The sequence below is a fragment of the Pristiophorus japonicus genome, chromosome 12 (assembly GCF_044704955.1).
Source record: "Pristiophorus japonicus isolate sPriJap1 chromosome 12, sPriJap1.hap1, whole genome shotgun sequence".
Classification (NCBI taxonomy): Eukaryota; Metazoa; Chordata; class Chondrichthyes; family Pristiophoridae; genus Pristiophorus; species Pristiophorus japonicus.
Genome location: NC_091988.1, coordinates 35,613,533 through 35,628,404, shown reverse-complemented (window position 1 = coordinate 35,628,404; position 14,872 = coordinate 35,613,533). Strand labels below are relative to the sequence as shown.

The 14,872-nt window shown below is 42.7% G+C and overlaps 1 protein-coding gene across 2 annotated transcripts; it reads right to left on the bottom strand.

The window, feature by feature from the left end:
• Positions 1 to 1,265: 1,265 nt before the first annotated feature.
• Positions 1,266 to 6,546, bottom strand: selenok (selenoprotein K). Of its 2 annotated transcripts, none has more exons than XM_070895299.1 (5): positions 6,450 to 6,546; positions 4,851 to 4,941; positions 4,650 to 4,736; positions 2,177 to 2,266; positions 1,266 to 1,514 (listed from the first exon to the last, which is right to left on the bottom strand). In XM_070895299.1, exons 1-4 carry the CDS (start codon positions 6,466 to 6,468, stop codon positions 2,182 to 2,184), a joined length of 282 nt encoding a protein of 93 aa, XP_070751400.1. In that variant the 5' UTR covers positions 6,469 to 6,546; the 3' UTR covers positions 1,266 to 1,514; positions 2,177 to 2,181. The 2 variants fall into 2 exon arrangements, with proteins under 2 accessions (XP_070751400.1, XP_070751398.1); XM_070895297.1 differs by having other exon boundaries at positions 6,375 to 6,463.
• Positions 6,547 to 14,872: the final 8,326 nt, after the last annotated feature.

The window sequence follows — 14,872 nt, the reverse complement described above, 5'->3', positions numbered from 1 at the left end:
AAAAGACTAAGGCCTGTGGAGCAGCTACAAGATTTAAATGTCCATATACACAAATCGCTAAACTAGTGCACAGGTACAAAAAGCAATCAAAAAGGAAAATGGAATGTTGGCTTTTATTTCAAGAGGGTTTTAATACTAAAGTGAGGAAGTGATGTTTCAGTTGTACAGAGCACTGGTCAAACCATAACTGGAATACTGCATTCAGTTTTAGGCCCGGCTCCTCAGCAAAGATATATTGGCCTTAGAAGGGCTACAGCTCAGATTAACCAGAATGATACTGGGGCTCAAATGATTAAATTAGGATACATTACATAAACCTGGATTGTATTCCCTCGAGTTTAGAAGGTCGAGGCACACTCATCAAGGTGTTTAAATGATAAAGGGGTTCAATTGGGTAGAAACTAATTCCTCTGGTGGGGGAATCCAGAACAAGGAGGCATAATTATAAAATTAAAGCTAGGCAAGTTAGGCCTAGAATTAGGAAGCATTTTACCCACAAAACAAGAGTGGAAAGCTGCAACTCTCTCCCCAAAAGGCTGTGGATACTCAGTTGATTGACATTTAAGACTGAGTGATAGGTAAAGGTATCAAGGGATATGGAGGAAAGGTGGGTAAATGGAGTTTGAGGTACAGATCAGAGATGATCTAATAGAATGGTGGAACGTAATCGAGAGGCTGAATGGTGTACTTCTGTTCCTATAGAAGTAGGCATATTTCTTTGCAAAGCCCCTTACACAAGTTCCCAGTATTAAGGTGTGCAGTATTATACTTGGATGTCGGGAACACTTAGCGGCTGGCATGTCACGAAATGTCCCAAGGTCCTTCCCTTATGCTCGACCAATATAAGTTATATAGCCGATGAGGAAACTGGAGGCATGTGACATCAGGTGCGAGAAAGCACTCATTGCCAAGTAATGTAAATGCGTATGCGATAGCTACCTAGATTGGCTTACAGGAAGGCAGTTACTTTTAAAGTTGCACACATCAAACCAGTGGTATTTGCAGGTTAAACTACAGCCATATTTCTGTACACAAAGGTTTCCAGGACTTGTTTCTTGCCAACCTGTGTCCATGACAGGCAAATGGATGTTACTGCTGTGAATTTCTCAATAAAAATATTGCTGTGGTATCAGGTGTTTCTGCTCCACCACTGCAGAGACTGCAAAACAAAACATTCTTAAATACTTTATTGATGCCAAGACTTGAACAAAAGTTCAATACAGGACTATTCTAAATAGGACTATTAAAATATAAGTTAAAAGGAATGCTTGAAAAGTCAATTTTATTAAACACAAGATACTGCACAGTTGCCTTTTCCATTGTGCCAGTGCCTTTAAATTCAGGTATTCCCAGCACAACATCATTAATCAGTGTATTTAACAGAGAGCAACTCTTCTGGATGGACAAGTACATTCACATCAGTAACACTTCCGATCTTTCCAATTTTCCCATCTTCTTGCACATCACCTTGCGAATGCACGTCCAAGTGCCTGCTTTGGAAAGCAGGCGTTTACCTGTAAAGTTTTACAAAATATATCAGTCATTTATCTTTCTTTTTCCACCCCCCCCCAAAAAAAAAATCCAAAATCTGATTCAAATTTGTAATTATTCAAATTAAATTTTAGTGGAGTACTGTGTAACACACTGCCATAGAACAGTAGGGTGTGGTTTTGCACTCCCAAACTCAATTGGAAAAAATGTTTAGAACAGACTAAACATTTCCTGATCAACCCCAACACAAGTGCATCATTGATCATGCTTACAAACCAATACCGTCAAACTGATGACCAAGAGCACAGATTTAAAAGGAAAAATGGACCACTGCGGAGTGCAATCCCTTAAAATACTGCTAAAAATCCCACAAAACCCCATGAAAGAATGGAATGTGATTTATTTTGCCATGGTAATGAGTGGCCCTGCTGACTTGTTTAACTATTTTCTTGCTTGTAAACAGTAAATAAGTGATTTATAGTATACTTAAGCCTGCCATAATTATTTATTTTTAAAATTTGATTTGCTATCCATTATATATAGAAAAACATGAGGTTACAAGATTACAAGCAATAGTGACTAGAATTCTAACAGAACTAGTCAGCAAATAATCATTTTACATACTTAGCTTTGTTTGCAATGTTAATTGTAACAACGTATTCTTGTTTGAAAACATACATCTTACCTTCCTCATCCCCCAGACATTGGCGGTGGTGCAGGACCTCCTCCACCATGATTTATTCGACCCATTTTTCTCCGTGGAACTCCTGGAGGGCTGTTTGAAAAAAATTTAATTCCTTGCTTTACTAAATGAAGATTGCTAGAAAAGGATTCATATACACAGTCAGCTCATATTACAGGTAATAATCCAGGACGACAAGTTATGTACTGCCAGAACCTTCTACATAAATTTAATAAGCAAAGCTTATTATTGACTGGTCAGTGAGTGAGAGGACTGCAGACTGCCGCTCTTCTGAATTTACTTTTAAAAAGCTGACGACAATGCACAGACGGGCCACAACATTTTGGCCAGTTTACATACACGGAGTAGACGATTACAGAGCTAATAAGTTTCTGTTAATGCCATGACCACGTAATGATGTTGCCACTGTAGCAGCATGTTTACTAGCCCCATTAAGAATGATGGCAGTCAGGAAGATCAACAATGAAGAACAAGTCCTCTTCTCAGCTGGTCTAAAAAAAATTGTAGCTCAATGTGGTCAATGACTGCAGGAGGCCTACACTACAGGAATCATTGGTCAAAAAACAATAAGCACCTCCAGTTTAGATTGTTTCATGTCTATTGATTGCTTTATTAGCTACTCACTGTAAAACAATGAAATACAAGACAAATATGAAAGCACTTTTTTTGGTTCTCTCAAAATATAACAAAACCATGCCAATTCATCAGTTAGAAATTCTTCTTTCCCTCATCATGTTTGCCCAATACTGCAGGAAGTAAAATCACAAGTTACACTTAGAAATAAACATTTCTTACAAATGTTAAAGTTTTGTTATTTTATCTTTCCAGATTCAAGATTTTACTTGATTCAGTACTTTGAACAGTTTCAATGAAATCTATAACTTTGTTCAGTTTGCAGTTTTTTTCCAAACACACTTTCTCTCAAAGATGTCTAGAAGGTGTCAAAATACTGCACATGGCACTATACTGCAAGGGAGCTAAAGTATCAGTACATAATCTACACCCTGAAATCACTGTGATACGAATAGTAAGTCTTAAAATATCAAAAGGAATTTTACGTGGGTGCGTTTAAGGTGGCATTATCCCCATCTTTTTTAACATTTCATGATGTACTCCAAGATCAACTTACATTCACAACTTAAGAACTAATATTTCAATTAGTACATAAGGCAGAAGAAAGTAAGTAGAATACAAATTACTGTCATTAACTTTAACATTGTTTATTTTATATATTTGTTGAAATATTTTTGGTCAAAGCAATTCCTGTTTACTTTGAGGAATTACTGAAGCAGATTATATGAAATTGCTTTGCTATTTAAACAAAGGTGTTAATCTGTTCATTTTAAACACTGAACAAAATTTAAATTTTACCTTTTGTTTTACAACAGAGGCTCTTAAATTGATACATTTCACCTCCACCTACCCCCCACCAAATATTATTTTATTCTCATTATTATAATCGTAGGTTATATAGATTAATTGGAGCTTAAAATAAATCCTGAAAGCCCAAGGTTCCTTGTTCTAATTGGTCTTTTGGTGATTGTGTTTTTTCCCCTGGCATTTTTCACCAAAAATACTGTAAAAAATATTTTTTTTTTTTTTAAAAAGGGGTAAAATTGGCAACAAAATGCACCCAACGGTAAAAGTCGGCGTGTTGCATGAGGATTCACGGTGGAAACCGCGGTCCTTGCCAATTTTAGCCCGAGGCCTATTAAAAGGCTTTTGGGGCCAAAAAGACAGGCCCCAAAAGGGGAGAAAACAAAAAAATTGCAAAAAAACCCAGAAAACATTCACTTAACTAAAGAATCGCTGAAAAAGAATTTAAACAAACATTTTAACTTACCGTTTTTGTAGGTCTTCATACCTAACACTGGTTCTGGGGCTTCAACGCAGGCTTTTCTTAGGCGTTTTTTTTCCCACCCTGAATATGGGTGCGCCGAACGGCCAATTTTAAGCGGTTGCATTTTTTTGGTGTTGCATGCCGGCGGTCCGCTTTTCAGCAGTATTTCAAAACCGCTGGTGCACAACTTTGGCCATTAAGGCGAGTACCGTTTACTGGCAAAAAAGATGAAATATTGCCGAGAAAACAGGCGCAAGGCTGGTCAATTTCTAGCCCAATTATATGTTTAAAACAAAACTTTTTATGTACAGTGAGGAGAGAGAACAGTCAAACACTCTTCGTTAATACCCCCTTGTACTTCATGGTTACCTCAAATGACAGGTTGGATTGAGCTGTGAGGACCCTCACCACTGAATGGCTGACACCAACAAATGGTCACTTGGCTGATATATCAGAGGCACCAACACCCACAGAATGTACCCATGCGTGAACTGCCATTTTCAGCAGAATAGGAGTAAGGATAGAAAATTGAAGAAAAAGCTTCAAAAGAACAATGAAAAAGGTATGTTACTGAAAGAAAGAAACATCCTCTGCTTGCTTTTAACATAGAATTACCCTCTTCCATCGTCGGGTCTACCCCAGGATGACTGATGTCCAGTTCTTTTATATTCAGCTCCAGTTGGGTTGAACAATGTCCGAAAGCTAAATGTGGAACACAGCTGTTTATTATTTATCAGAATCAATAACGCTTTGATATACTGCTTTAATCAGTAGAGATATTATGTACATTTAAGATAAATGCAAGTTGCAACTTACAAAACAGAAAAAAACTCCACTATTCCCCAGAAAAACTGAACAATTGTTGACAAACTCCATGGTGTCTGACTCCTGTTATCCACAACTTGCCCTGCAAAAAACAATGACATGAAATAGTTTATGCATTTTACTCAGTACCTAATAATGCAATGTAGAACTATAGTCATCAAATGAACATTTAAATATCCTCTTTAGCCCCTGCAGCTTACAGTGACTAGTTCAAATCCTAGAATGCAATTTCACTACAATCTGTGTGGAAAGGACATAGCTTTGTCCAGTCTTCATCTAGTTATTTCACAAAGCCCAAGTAATTATCAAAAATAACCCTTCAAAGTTTTTTTAAAATGAGTAGTCCTTTATCTTTCTAACATAGTTGTAAACAAGTACCTGTATTGACAATATATCGAAGAAATATCATGGCCAATCTTCATATAAACCAATAAAAACAGCTTTCCACTAGGATGTGAACAGCTCTGTAATTAATCTTGGGAGGGAGGGGTCTGCTGGCCACAATTTTGAAAGTCCCCTCCTCCAGGCTCCACAAAGAAACCTTGGGTCTCCCTCACTTCATACCCCAATCACCTTGGTGCTCCCTGGCCCCCACCCACCAACCAACCACTTACCTGACTGCCAGATACCATTCTCACAGCTCTCAGACAGTGGCCTCCTGCCACTCAAATTCCTGCTCCCACCTGCCCGTCAGGCAGTGATTCTTACCAGCCAGGCCTCAACATGCAAGCTTGTTGGTTGCCCAGACACCCTTCAAGCACTGATTCCACCCAGATTAGACAAAAATCAAGGCCACGATTTTTCAGTTAAATGTTATGTTAAACTGAGGTTTATACACTATCTGCAGTGACTCGATCCCATGTTCAAAGAACCTATAACACCATTCGATGAGCAGGCCCAGTATCCTAGTCAGCAGTTCTCCCTAAACAAATACCACCACACAAATGAACTGGCTTAAAATTAGAAAATGCTGGCAATCTCAGGTCAGGCAGCATCTGTGGAGAGAAAGCAGAGTTAACGTTTCGGGTCGATGGCCCTTCGTCACAATTCGCTGACGTTGAACTAACTGTTGCTGCTTGTGGGGCAAATAGTTACAAATGTTACCTGCATAAGTCACTGTACTTGAAGGTAAATAATGTGAAACATTGAGATATAAGATTTACATTTGTACAATTCACTTTCTTCTTTTTCATACACTTCGAGCCGAGTGCATCCCAGTTTGTCATTAAACTGCGGGATCCTGCGGCTTTAAATGCTTACTGCGTAGACACTTTCTGCCGTCAATTCTACCACTGAAATTATCGATCTTTTTATCCCTCCTCTACATGCTTATAGTTTACACCTTAGCCGAGGGTGCGGGAGCTTAAAGTGTGAGTGCAGCATCATTGAATACCCCGACAGCCAGTGTGGGGTCTGACCAGGAAACAAGACACACATTGGTTGTCCCTCAGATGAACAACAGACCGCTGAGCCCGGCCTCAGCACCACGCCATTAATTTAAACAGTATCACTTACAACCACTCTCAGTCAACGACATTCCACCTCAGACACCGTTTAACCGCCCCCCCCCTGCCGCCGCCGCTTTCTCACCGTTGGACACGTACACCATCTTCTCCCGATTTATCTCCGCTTCCGGCTTCGCGCAAGCCGCTTCCGCTCACGCGGCCGGGAATAGAGCGGTTTCACAACCGCCATGTTGGACTCCGCCCTTTCCGGGTCGGCCCCGGCTTTGCTGCAGCGACGAACGGCAGCATAGGTTTACACCCAAAAACTTGGATGCAGCATGGGCCAAAGTTACCTGATATTAGCGAAACTGAGATTTCTGGAGCTTGATAGCAATTCCTTGGTGTTTAAAAAAAATGCTTACTGAAATTTGCACTATACTTAAGCAAAGTGATGTCAGTCACAGTGCACTCAAAAATTTTCGGACCCCCATAATCTCTTACCTATAAACACATTCAGAAGGACTAAGCAGCTGAAATGGCCTTCCCAATGGGCATACCACTGTTCTGTATAATAATGGAAGAGGAAGGAGAGCAGCAGAGATAAGAAGCTCTGAGAGTGAGGTGCCTTGGCAGAAGATAGCAGCCTGATATATTTCCCCGATCGATAGCACTGCATTTGCACTTGTTTTACGCCAGTTTTCACTTCCTGGTGTAGGCAAATGAACTCTCCAGGAAATTTGAGTGCCAAAACTGGTGTAAAATTTAGTGTAATTTCTACTATTCTGGAAGTTCCTATTCGTCTCATCCTGAGCATTTATATTATATAGAGCTATATAGAATTTGCAGCACAGAAAGAGGCAATTTCGCCCAACTGGTTTATGCCAGTGTTTATCCTCCACACAAGCTTCCTCCCATTTACTTCATTAACCCTATCAACATATCCTTCGATTCCTTTTCCTCTCATGCATTTATCTAGCTTTTCCTTATTGCATTTAGAGATTCTATCAACAACAATTAGTTGCATTTATATAGTGTCTTAAAAATAGCAAAATATTCCAGCGGATTTCACTGAAGGGACTGCTCCTTAACATTTGGCTACATTTTAACCCCACGCTGCTAATCTTTGGCTGTTCAGTGTGGAGGTAAATCGGAGATCTTGTGTGCCTGCTCCTGGGTCTGGCTAAAAGAGAAATTTGTAGGTCCAGAAGTGGCGGAGGATGGGGTTGCTCTGGCCAGCCTCTCCATACCTGGGTGGCTCTGGAGGGGGAGCATGCAGTGTCCACTGATGCGCTTGATGCCTTCCATGACCGGTGGAAATCACAGGGTATAGAGTGTCTTGTAGACAGTAATAATAAAATCTTGATTTAGTTGGGAAGGTATCCTTTTGTTTTGGACCATCCCATATTAGTGGTGCTATAAAAAGGACACTTGTGATTATTTTTGTTTGGTGACCCTGGGATAACCCTGTGTCACTCTTATTGGTCCATCAAAAAAGGCCATGGAGATTTCAAAGATGGATTAGACCAGACCAAGAGTAGGAAGATGGCCAAAGGCACTGTTTAAGAGTTAGAATTTAAGAAAAATGTTGAAAGTTGGGAGAGCTGTAGCAAGACAAAGAGGTTTAAGTGTCAGAGAGGCCAATAGGTCTATAACAAATGGTAGAGTGGAAATATGAGGGACTGTGCTGTAGAACAGTGTTGGAAGAACGGCATGAACAGAGATGTAAGACTCAGAAGGTTGCAAAAGTAAAGGGAGGTCCGGTGATTGAGGAGTTTGAAGATGAAAATGAAGTTTTTGAAATTGATGCACCAGAGAATGGGAAGCCAATGATGGCTATCAAGGCCATGGATGATAAGTGAGCAGGACTTTGTGTAGGATAGGATGTAATTCTGGATAAATTTAAGTTTGAGCAGGACATCAAAATTGAACACCATTGGGTTGAATTTAAGTCATCATTAAGCTGGGATCAGGAACCTAGGCGCAGAGTTTCAGTCATTATTGGCAAGATATGTGCCTTGCCAATAATGAACTGCAAATATTTGGGTTCATCCACAAGCAGTCAGGCAAGTAGTCTAAAGCATGGGAACAGTTATTCAATCAAGGGTAGTAGTGGAGCAGTGAAGATGGAGATCATCAGGATACAACAACAACTTGTTTTTATATATTGCCTTTAATGTAGCAGAACATCCCATTCAGGAGAATTTCCTGGAGTGTATTAGGGATGGTTTTCTAGACCAATATGCTGAGGAACTAACCAGGGAGCTGGCCATCCTAGACTGGGTGATGTGTAATGAGAAAGGGCTAATTAGCAATCTTGTTGTGTGAGATCCCTTGGGGAACAGTGACCATAACATGGTAGAATTCTTTATTAGGATGGAAAGTGACACAGTTAATTCAGAAACTAGGGTCCTGAACTTAAGGAAAGGTAACTTCGATGGTTTGAGGCATGAATTGGCTAGAGTAGACTGGCAAATGATACTTAAAGGGTTGACGGTAGATAGACAATGGCAAACATTTAAATATCACATGGATGAACTTCAGCAATTGTACATCCCTGTCTGGAGTAAAAATAAAACTGGGAAGGTGGCTTAACCGTGGCTAACAAGGGAAATTAAGGATAGTGTTAAATCCAAGGAAGAGGCATATAAATTGGCCAGAAAAAGCAGCAAAACTGAGGACTGGGAGAAATTTAGACTTCAGCAGAGGAGGACAAAGGGTTTAATTAAGAGGGGGAAAATAGAGTACGAGAAGAAGCTTGCCGGGAACATAAAAACTGACTGCAAAAGCTTCTATAGATATGTAAAGAGAAAAAGATTAGTGAAGACAAATATAGGTCCCTTGCAGTCGGATTCAGGTGAATTTATAATGGGGAACAAAGACATGGCAGACCAATTGAATAAATACTTCAGTTCTGTCTTCACAAAGGAAGACACAAATAACCTTCCTAAAGTACTAGGGGACCAAGGATCTAATGAGAAGGAGGAACTGAACGATATCTTTATTAGGCGGGAAATTGTGTTGGGGAAATTGATGGGATTGAAGGCCGATAAATCTCCGGGGCCTGATAGTCTGCATCGCAGAGTACTTCAGGAAGTGGCCCTAGAAATAGTGGATGCATTGGTGATCATTTTCCAACAGTCTATCGACTCGGGATCAGTTCCTATGACTGGAGGGTAGCTAATGTAACACCACTTTTTAAAAAGGGAGGAAGAGACACCGTGGGTAATTATAGACCGGTTAGCCTGACATCAGTGGTGGGGAAAATGTTGGAATCAATTATTAAGGATGAAATAGCAGCGCATTTGGAAAGCAGTGACAGGATCGGTCCAAGTCAGCATGAATTTATGAAGGAGAAATCATGCTTGACAAATCTTCTGGAATTTTTTGAGGATGTAACTAGTAGACTGGACAAGGGAGAACCAGTGGATGTCGTGTATTTGGACTTTCAAAGGCTTTTGACAAGGTCCCACACAAGAGATTGGTATGCAAAATCAAAGCACATGGTATTGGGGGTAATATGCTGATATGGATAGAGAACTGGTTGGCAGACAGGAAGCAGAGAGTCGGGATAAACGGGTCCTTTTCAGAATGGCAGGCAATGACTAGTGGAGTGCCGCAGGGCTCAGTGCTGGGACCCCAGCTCTTTACAATATACATCAATGATTTGGATGAAGGAATTGAGTGTAATATCTCGAAGTTTGCAGGTGATACTAAACTGGGTGGCGGTGTGAGCTGTGAGGGGGACGCTAAGAGGCTGCAGGGTGACTTAGACAGGTTAGGTGAGTGGGCAAATGCATGGCAGATGCAGTATAATGTGGATAAATGCGGGGTTATCCACTTTGGGGGCAAAAACGCGAAGACAGAATATTATCTGAATGGCGGCAGATTAGGAAAAGGGGAGATGCAACGAGACCTGGGTGTCATGGTTCATCAGTCATTGAAAGTTGACATGCAGGTACAGCAGGTGGTGAAGAAGGCAAATGGCATGTTTGCCTTCATAGCTAGGGGATTTGAGTAGAGGAGCAGGGAGGTCTTACTGCAGTTGTACAGGGCCTTGGTGAGGCCTCACCTGGAATATTGTGTTCAATTTTGGTCTCCTAATCTGAGGAAGGATGTTCTTGCTATTGAGGGAGTGCAGCGAAGGTTCACCAGACTGATTCCCGGGATGGCCGGACTGACATATAAGGAGATACTGGATCCACTGGGCCTTTATACATTGGAGTTTAGAAGGATGAGAGAGGATGTCATAGAAACATACAAGATTCTGACGGGACGGGACAGGTTAGATGCGGGTAGATTGTTCCCGATATTGGGGAAGTCCAGAACCAGGGGACACAGTCTTAGGATAAGGGGTAGGCCATTTAGGACTGAGATGAGCAGAAACTTCTTCACTCAGAGAGTTGTTAAACTGTGGAATTCCCTGCCGCAGAGAGTTGTTGATGCCAGTTTATTGGATATATTCAAGAGGGAGTTAGATATGGTCCTTACGGCTAAAGGCTTCAAAGAATATGGAGAGAAAGCAGGAAAGGGGTACTGAGGGAATGATCAGCCATGATCTTATTGAATGGTGGTGCAGGCTCGAAGGGCCGAATGGCCTACTCCTGCACCTATTTTCTATGTTTCTATGTTTCACAGTGGCTTAATCAGATGAAAAATGTTAGAGAAGAAGAATTTGTTGGAATTAAACCAAAGAAAAAAGTGAAATGGATGCCAGTATAACAGTCAGTGGATATTTGATTCTACAATGAAAAAACAAAAAAATGGGAAGGTGTTCAGGATAATTGAGACACCTTTGGAAAAGGAAATGGTGCAAGTGGACCTACCCAGTCCTCAGAAAACAATCCAGTCGCAATAACATTGTAGCAAAAGAAAAGACCATGGTTAGTAACAGACAAAATAGTGAGCTAGCACCGCCATTGGAATCTCTGATGGAAAACGCTGCTATCAACAGTATGACTAACTTGCCTGCTACTCTAACAAGGAGTGGCGGAGTTATAAGAAAATCACATAACAATGATTTTATCTATAAGTAGCTTTATATGGAGCTGTTGGACTTTATAATGAATACATTTTAACAGTACAGTTGCGCAAGGAGTTCAATGATTGTATCAGGTTAATCTTCCTTTTTTTCTTTGGATACCAGCACACTCTTCATCCTCTAAAGTTAAGAACCGAGCCTGCTCTGGTTACGTCATTGAATTCCTTATACCACTGGCCTGCTGTTCTGCAGGATGAGAGAATTGTCACTCATTTCCAATGCTACTTATCTGCACAACAATAACAAGAACAACAACTTGTATTTATGTAGTGTCTTTCATCATCATAGGCAGTCCCTCAGAATCGAGGAAGACTTGCTTCCACTCTTAGCACAAGTTCTTAGATAGCTGTACAGTCCAATACGAGAACCACAGTCTCTGAGGGAAAGGGTGGGCAGGGAGTCTGGTTTTCCGCACGCTCCTTCCGCTGCCTGCGCTTGATTTCTGCATGCTCTCGGCGACGATACTCGAGGAGCTCAGCGCCCTCCCGGATGCACTTCCTCCACTTAGGGCGGTCTATGGCCAGGGACTCCCAGGTGTCAGTGGGGATGTCGCACGTTATCAGGGAGGCTTTGAGGGTGTCCTTGTAACGTTTCCTCTGCCCACCTTTGGCTCGCTTGCGTGAAGGAGTTCCAAGTAGAGCGCTTGCTTTGGGAGTCTCGTGTCTGACATGCGGACAATGTGGCCTGCCCAGCGGAGCTGATCAAGTGTGGTCAGTGCTTCAATGCTGGGGATGTTGGCCTGGACGAGGACGCTAATGTTTGTGCATCTGTCCTCCCAGGGGATATACAGAATCTTGCGGAGACATCGCTGGTGGTATTTCTCCAGCGACTCTGAGCCATACAGGAGGGTGGGTATTACTATGGCCCTGTAGACCATGAGTTTGATGATTGTTTTTGTCATGTATCTTACATTATCTTACATAACTGTATCCTAACATGCTATACATGACTGTAATAAGATATGACCTGTAACCACCAGCATACCTTACCACCAGGGGTGCACTTGCAAGAGACAGGTATATAAGGACAGGTCTCAGGCAAGTGCAGCATTCCAGAACTGTGAAATAAAGGTGCAGGTCCAGAGTGACCTTGACTTCACTACATGCCTCGTGTGAATCTGTACTGAGGGGACAGGACTTTACAGTGGCGACGGGTTACGGGATTACAGAATCCACAGAATGGCGAACAACGGATCAGATGAAAAGTACAATGCGGGAGACAATTGGGAGGACTTTATAGAAAGGCTCCAGCAAAGCTTTGTAACAAAAGACTGGTTAGGCGACGATAAGGCAGACAAGAGAAGAGCCCATCTCTTGACCAGCTGTGGCTCGAAAACATACGCTTTAATGAAGGGTCTGTTGGCACCCGAGAAACCAGCAAGCAAGTCGTTTGAAGAATTGAGCACACTGGTAAGAGACCACCTGAAGCCAGCGAGCAGCCTACACATGGCCAGACACAGGTTCTGCAACTACAGACACTGTGTGGGCCAGAGCATACCCGACTTCGTGGTGGAACTTCGGAGGTTGGCTAGCTTATGTGAGTTCTCCGATGAACTGAGGAGAGAAATGCTGAGAGACTTTTTCATTGAAGTAATAGGCCACGCAGTCATATTCCGAAAGCTCATAGAGACCAAGAACCTGACCTTAGAGGCAGCAGCACTGGTTGCACAGACATTCTTGGTAGGGGAAGAAGAAAAAGGTTGATTTACAATGCAGGTATGACAACTAACGAAATATTGGAACAAGAAGTTCACAGCACTAAACAAGCTGCTACCCCCACACACAGACAAAACCGAGAGAACAGGCTCTCGACAGCAGGCAGAAGCCATCAAGGGCCACAGGAACGGCCGTTCACACCTCATCAACCCACAATGCGAGCAATCAACGACAAACTGAGAGAAGTTCAAGAGAGATCAGCCAGACGCAGCTCATTCTTTGGGAACACTTTGAACAATAGAACAGGTCTGTGCTGGAGGTGTGGAGGTGGGCACTCATCAAGGGGATGTCAATTTCAGCAGGCTGTTTGCAGAAATTGTGAATATACAGGGCATTTGGCCCGCATGTGCAAAAACATGGCAGCTCGGCTGGTATACGAATCGGATGGGTCGGAAAGCGGACCAGAAGATGGTGGGTCAGTACCCGGGACACCGGTATACAGCGGGTCAACATGATCAATGGCCGCTGCTCCTACAACAGGACGCCTCCTATAATGATGAGAATCCTACTCAACGGGATATCTGTCAACATGGAGCTGGATACGGGATGCGTCAATCTCTCATGGGTGCTCAACAATTTGAACAACTGTGGCCGCATAAAAGAGACAGACCAAAACTCACAAGGGTCGACACCACACTAAGGACCTATACCAAAGAAATGGTACCAATCCTCGGCAGCGCCATGCTCTCTGTCACACACAAAGGGACAGTGAACCGACTTCCCCTGTGGATTGTCCCCGGAGACCCCCCAGCACTGCTGGGGAGAAGCTGGCTGGCAAAACTAAACTGGAAATGGGATGATGTCCATGCCATGTCATTAGAGGAACGGACCTCCTGCTCAACAGTTATAAAGCGATTTGAACATCTCTTTCCGCCAGGTGTGGGCACTTTCAAAGGGGCCAAAGTCAAAATCTACATCACACAGGATGCTGGACCGGTCCATCACAAGGCCAGAGCTGTACCCTATGTGATGAGGGAAAAGATTGAACACGAACTAGATAGGCTTCTGCGGGAAGGCATTATATCACCTGTGGAATTTAGCGACTGGGCAAGTCCCATCATCCCAGTCATGAAGCCTGATGGATCCGTACGAATCTGTGGGGACTACAAATCTACCATAAACAAAATCTCCCTACAGGACCAGTACCCACTGCCCAGAGTGGAGGACTTATTTGCCACATTGGCTGGAGGTAAACTTTTCTTAAAATTAGACCTCACATCTGTGTATATGACACAAGAATTGACCGAGGAATCCAAGCTACTCACCACCGTCAACACACATCGAGGCCTTTTCATGTACAATCGATGCCCATTCGGCATCAGGTCGGCAGCTGCCATATTCCAGCGAAACATGGAGAGTCTGCTCAAGTCCATCCCGGGGACGGTTGTATTTCAAGACGACATACTTATCACGGGCAGGGACACCGACTCCCATCTCCGTAATTTGGAGGAAGTACTAAAGCGGTTGGATCGGGTAGGCCTACGAGTCAAGACATCCAAGTGCCTGTTTCTCGCACCCGAGGTTGAATTTTTGGGCAGAAGGATTGCCGCTGATGGAATCCGCCCAACTGAGTCCAAAACAGAAGCAATTCGCCTGGCACCCAGGCCCCGGAATGTCTCAGAACTGCGCGCCTTTCTTGGGCTACTCAATTACTTTGGGAACTTAAGCACGCTGCTGGAGCCTCTCCACGTGCTACTCAGGAAGGGGTGCGATTGGTTTTGGGGGGACGCCCAGGAACGCGCCTTCAATAAGGCACGCAACCTTCTGTGTTCCAACAGTGTTTTGACTTTCTTTGATCCAGGTAAAAAGCTAGTT

Excerpts from the sequence above, each read along its gene's own strand:
- selenok (XM_070895297.1), bottom strand. The coding sequence starts at position 6,396 with ATGTCGTTGACTGAGAGTGGTT. Across the intron at positions 4,942-6,374 it reads GTCGTTGACTGAGAGTGGTT|GGCAAGTTGTGGATAACAGG; the intron begins GTAAGTGATACT and ends TGTTTTTTGCAG. Across the intron at positions 2,267-4,649 it reads AGACCCGACGATGGAAGAGG|CCCTCCAGGAGTTCCACGGA; the intron begins GTAATTCTATGT and ends TTTTTCAAACAG.